We start from the raw sequence: 5,938 nt of genomic DNA, 5'->3' as shown, positions 1-5,938 counted from the left end.
GCTTGGTCTGAGATGGATTTATTTATTTTTTTTGGTACTCATTTGAGAATGTATTAACATAAAAAAAACCTCCAAAAAGCTGTAACAATAAACTAATTGACTTTAAAAAATAATGCATTTATACAAAGTAGTAAATGGTTCAGGAAATCCAGAATTTCTAAATGCTCACCTAAAATGCAGCCAGGGTGACTGATTCAGTCGGATTTTGAAAACCACATGCAGGTTGAGCCTCTTCCCCAACTGAAATGATCACCCCCATGTCTCCCCTGCACCCCAAGGATCCCAGAGCAGCTGGGCTGACCCCGAGGTGGGAGAGGTCAGCCCTAAGGACACAGGGCAGTGGAGTCAGCCCTGAGCCAGGGAGCCAGCCCTGAGCCGGCAGCCCATCCCCTCGGTTTGCTGCTGCTGCTGCTGCCGCTGCCGCTTTTTGGCCAAGTTCCTGCTCCCACCCAGAACAGTGTAATCATTCGTATGCATATTCGTTTCCCAAACTCTTGACTCCGCTCCAGGATAAAATTATCCCTTGAACTCCAGTGCAACCACAACACAAGCTCGTTTCTTTTCTAAATCCCAGGAACATGTGGAGAGCAACGCTGCCATGAAGCAGCATTTGTTCTTAAAGGGCAATCACAGCCCAGCTGCAGGCGGCCTGGCAGCAGGCACATCATCACGGCGATTGTCTGGATCGCAGCCGGGTGTGCAGAGAAAGGCACAGCCAGAGCGCGCGGGGACGCGGGTTAGAAAGCCGGACTCCAGCGGTGCGTGCGTGGCCACAGACAAACATACTCCCCACACGGAAGGACTGGATGCCCGGAGCTGAGTGCTTTAGAGACGCCACTGAAGTGTGTCAGACCCGTACATGGCTCAAGGGACCCACCTAGTAGGTATGTTCATGGTACATACGATCACAGACATCACTTGCCTACACCCTTCAAATTCTACTAGAATCAGGCACGAGCTTGTCCCACGCTGGGGGACACGATTTCAAAGTCCAAACAAATGAATTAGGCGAGGAAAGCCGCGTGCTTGCGTTAGGAAAGGTGTCCCAATGAGAAGCTTTCAGCATCGAGGTTACCCAGCCTCTTTAAACGTTAGACCACTTTGAGGCTGAAGAACGCAAAGTCGCAAGGGGGTGGGGAGCTCTTACGAAGTACCAAGTTAAGTTTTTATTTTATTTTATCCCCTCCTGGCAAATCAAAATTATAATATGAAGTATCAAGGAAATACACTAACCCAAAGCCTGGCACATAGTTCATGGTCAATAAATACTTGGTGAATGAATAAATTAACATACATTTTAAGGACAGCATTTATTGGGTTAAGTGGGGTACACCTGCACAGTACAAGATTTTATTTACATGTATGTGTACGTGTGTGTGTGTGTGTGTGTATGTGCGTGTATAAGATTCGCACAATAGGCCTTCCTTTCCCTGGCTGCTGGCACCGGTTTTCCTCCGGCACCCGGGACCCAGGCCTTTGGTCTGGCCACAGTGGAGAAGCCAAGCCTCTTCAGTATTCAGTCTTCACTCCAGCCAGAGCCTTCAGTCTTCACTCCATGCCTGTGTATGCAAATTAACCGCCATCTTTGTTGGGCTAATTTGCATAGTCACTCTGATTGGCTGGTGGGTGTAGCGGAGTGACACCAATTTGCATGTTCCTCTTTTATTAGTGTAGATATATATTATTCTAATACTATAATGTTACATGTCAAATATCACAGTAAAAGATTTTATGTATGTATATATGTACACACACACACACACACACACACACACAAACACATATATATGGGGAGGGTTTCATACCTTTCCATAAATTTTTGAAAAATATTGCCTCGAAGACTTTCACAGATTTCTTCTATGTATGGCTGAAAGGAAAGGAGACAAATTCCATTCGGGGCACATGCGGGAAAAAAATCAGTCGATGTGTCTCTCTCATATCAATGTTCTTTCTCTTCCCTTTCCTCCCTCCCTCCCCTCTACTCTCTCTAAAATCAATGGAGAAAACATCCTCAGGTGAGGATTAACAACAACACAAAAAAGTACATTTCAATGAGGAGACAAGCAATATTAAACTTCAGCTGCTCCAGATAAGAACAGCCCGACACGTCAGGTCCTCCACTAGCTACACACATGGGAAGAAAACGCCACCAAGTCCAGCTGCTAAGCAAAGTAGATGCCCTCACTGCGAAACGCTTTCGCCTCACCTGGAAGAGCGCGGACGTCACTTGTTTCTTGGACAGAAGATATTGCACGTGGTCCACAGCTTGCTTCGAGAATGGCTTTTAAAAATCAAAAAGAACATTGTTTTCAACAACTATCAACCATAACAAACCTCTGTGTTATATAACATCACAACGCAAATTTAACACAACCTGTATTCAACAGTAACCTAGAAACATAACTAAGGACATTATAGTAACGTGCATTCGCTAAAAAAGATCTGAACAAATGTGTTCCTTTGAGGATTCCTAGACACCACACATTGGAAAAAATGGTGAGTGTGGGGGGAGATTGCTTATATCGAATCCCACAAGAATTCAAGATCCCTGTGAGAAAAAGAAGTTTAGAGAATCTTCCTTATCATCAGCTGATGAACTGAAAATATCCCTCGATGAGCTGATAATGGGGTCTTACAAATGTACAATTCCTAAGAAACTGAATTATCTATGTAAGAGAAATGAATGCATGCAAACAGCCTAAGAATTAAATGCCAGGATTGCAAACGGAGCCAGGGCGCTGAAAGGCTCTAGGTCAAGGGAAAGCCCTGCTGTAGCCACAGCAGAGGGAACTGCTTCTAAAAGAACAAACTTACTACAGGACAAGGATTACAAGTCTGTCCTCCCCCCAAACTCCAAACTATGTCTTCTTCAGTAATGCACAGTAAGAAATGTGGGTGGGTAGAAGGTAATCAACCAGGACAACCAAAAGCATCTTGCCTAGAAGGCCCTACTGCTTCTAATATAACACAGCACACTCTGTGCAAATCAAGAATACTCAGGTCTGCGAGAGCGGAGGGGTAAGGGCGAGCTAGAAGAGCTTAATGGGGGGAAAATGGGACATATGTAATACTTTCAACAATAAAGACTTTTAAAAGAAAAGAAGAAGAAAGAAAGGTTTTAGGCCTGGTTGGTGTAGCTCAGTAGTTGAGCGTCAACCTATGAACCAAGATGTCACAGTTCGATTCCCAGCCAGAGCACAAGCCCGGGTTGTGGGATCGATCCCCAGTGGAGAGCGTGCAGGAGGCAGCAGATCAATGATTCTCTCTCATCATTGATGTTTCTATCTCTCTCTCCCTCTCCCTTCCTTTCTGGAATCAATAAAAACATATTTAAAAAAAACAACAACAGTCTTAATGTAGAGAGATTCCATGGTAAATTTTTCCATGTAATCTCAGTCCTGCTGGAATAATTTCCTAGGAACCTAGTTTTTTCTAATGACCGAATTAAACTGTTTATCTGATTTATAAGAAAAAGAATTTCAACCATTATTTAACAATTAATGAACACAATTAATATAATTGCAATCCTCCCTATAAATCCAAAGAAGCCACTTAAGACTTATATTTACCAATATCTCATTAGTCTAATTGCGAAAGTATAACTACACTAAAATAATGTAGTTATTTCAAGCTTCATTTTCTTGAGAAAGTCTAGAATTGAGGCTACCCTTTTCTCCCATTGCTCTGAATTCGCTATTCATCAATTTTTGCAGTGAAAGCATTTACTTTTTGGAAATATCCTATATAATAAAAGGGTAATATGCAAATGGACCCCAACGGCAGAATGACCAGAACGACTACTCGACCAGTCACTATGAGGCGCACTGACCACCTCTCGGTCCCTTTCCCTGGCCAGCATGCTCCGATTGCCCAGTGGAGAACAGGGAACTGGGGGTGGGTGGCGGTGCAGGGGGCAAGGCTGGCTGCCGGGGAAGATGGCCCTGATCATAGGCCAGGCCTAGGGACCGTATCCACGCACGAATTTCGTGCGCCGGGCCTCTAGTATATATATATATATATATCAAGAGTACATGGAGCCCTGGCTGGTGTGGCTTAGTTGGTAGAGCATTATCCCATGGGCCAAGAGGTCGCTGGTTCGATTCCCAAGCAGGGCACATGGCACAGGTTGGACGCAGGAGGCAGCCCATTGATGTTACCCTCTCACATCCATGTTTCTCTCTCTCTCTCCTCCCCGCCTCAAAGTCAGTAATAAAAGGAGTGTGTGCAGCAATGGACACTGTGTCAGGATTATCAGGAAACAAACCACAAAGCAGAGAGAACGGGTTCCCTCCTGGATGAGCCTCATTTGGCCTGTGAACGCCTCCCTCCTGCCTGACTCACATCCTGGGCCCCGAAGGCTGCCTCGCGCCGCTCCACACGGCAGCGACAGACCCGACAGGCAACACTCACATGCGAACAAGACAGCAGCTCCTTCATGATGTAGGTGTCATAAATCTGCCGACTTCGACTCAGGCGATCCTCCTCATTATCAAGCTTTTCGTATTCTTTTATCTAGGTTTCAAAAAGCGATGGTTGTTAGCTGCGTCTTCCTAGAAACCCGCTTGATTAAAAAGGCATCAGTGGCCTTCGCAGAAAACGCGAGGCCGGGCAAATTACGGACCGTGCTATTCCACGGGAAACAACGGCTCCTGAGGTTGTCGGAATGAAGCCGGGATCATTAAAGTCAACGGGACAACGACCAATGGGATGTTTCCAACGATGAAGCTCATCGCTTAAATTTAGAAACACAATATTGGGAAACAAATGCTGCCATGGTTACAATTATCTTACACTCTACCAGCCACGGGCCACTCTGCGCTTGCCAACTCTCCTCTCCAAAGCGCGAGCAAGTTCCATCTGGCTGTAATTCAGGCCTAAGAGTTATGAGGTCGTTCTTGCTCAATGACAGCATTGCAAAACTAACAGGAGAAAATGCATAGATCGGGTCAGGGCTCCTGCAGAGAGAATTTTTTTTTAAATCAACTAAGTATTTTGGAAAGGCGTTAACCGTAGATGAAAGCACTGGAACCCTTCCGCACTATGAAAGTATTAACAGAAAGATCACCCCAAATGGTGGACTTGCTGAGGGAAGGTAACCCAACCAATGTTGAGAGGAGCCCCAAAATAAAATGTGCCTTAGAAACATGTGCCTCACGTGGAAACAGCCCTGGTCATTCTAACCTGATAACGGAAGCTCCTAGGTCAGAGAAGCGTTTTTTTTTTTTTATTTACTTACAGAAATACTTTTAATCCAAAGGACAGAAAGAGAATGAAAACACACATGACATGTGGAACTAGTAGGAGGCTAGCAGAGATCTCCATTGTAATGAATAATTACTTTGTGTGCGTTATTAAAGGGGGGGTTGGGGGGCGTTTCCCCCAGGTAGCCAGTGGCTCCACTGACTTCCATAGTAACTGAAAGCTCTTTATTCTCGAATAGTAAGAGGTGAGGCTAACTCCTCCCAGGGGAGAGTACGACTCAATGGAAAGAAGCGTGACCCGTTTCCTATATTGTCAGGGTTGGACAGGTCTGGAATCACAATCAGCCAATCCCAGAAGAATTTCTGATAAGGAAAGGGCAGAGAGAGGGGGATGTGAACGGCTGAGGTCCCCCCGAGGCCCCCGAGAAGCGACTGGGGTCCTCTCCATTGGCCGGAAGCACCGTCGGCGTTACACCGAAAGGCTGCGCTTCGCAAATCCGCCACGGAGTCTTCTTGGAACAGAGGCTAAAACCTGCCACGAAGGCAGGCAGGCGGGGGTAGGCCCGGGCCCCCTCCCAGAGGGAAAGGCTGTCTTCATGAAGACGTGGCCCAGCAATGACCCAAGGGCCTGGGCTCATCCTCCCAGGGTCACTCGGCAGGACAAGTCTCAAGGGTCAAACTTCAGGCCAGATGCGACCAGGGCCGCTGCAAGGCGCAGAAACCAGACCGGCACCAGA

General features: G+C 46.2%; 1 protein-coding gene across 1 annotated transcript in view; it reads right to left on the bottom strand.

Moving 5' to 3' along the window:
- The window catches only part of ADRBK2 (adrenergic, beta, receptor kinase 2), a 64,685-nt gene that overhangs the window by 32,831 nt on the left and 25,916 nt on the right, over positions 1-5,938 (bottom strand). Inside the window, exons 4-6 of the mRNA XM_015562862.1 lie at positions 4,411-4,512; positions 2,207-2,281; positions 1,806-1,867 (exon numbers count right to left, since the gene is read on the bottom strand). Coding sequence (XP_015418348.1) covers positions 1,806-1,867; positions 2,207-2,281; positions 4,411-4,512 — 239 coding nt within the window. The remainder of the gene's footprint in view (positions 1-1,805; positions 1,868-2,206; positions 2,282-4,410; positions 4,513-5,938) is intronic.

Source organism: Myotis davidii, unplaced genomic scaffold (genome assembly GCF_000327345.1).
Source record: "Myotis davidii unplaced genomic scaffold, ASM32734v1 scaffold478, whole genome shotgun sequence".
Taxonomy (NCBI): Eukaryota; Metazoa; Chordata; class Mammalia; order Chiroptera; family Vespertilionidae; genus Myotis; species Myotis davidii.
The sequence above is the reverse complement of the archived record's forward strand: the minus strand, read 5'-3'. Positions and strand labels throughout refer to the sequence as shown.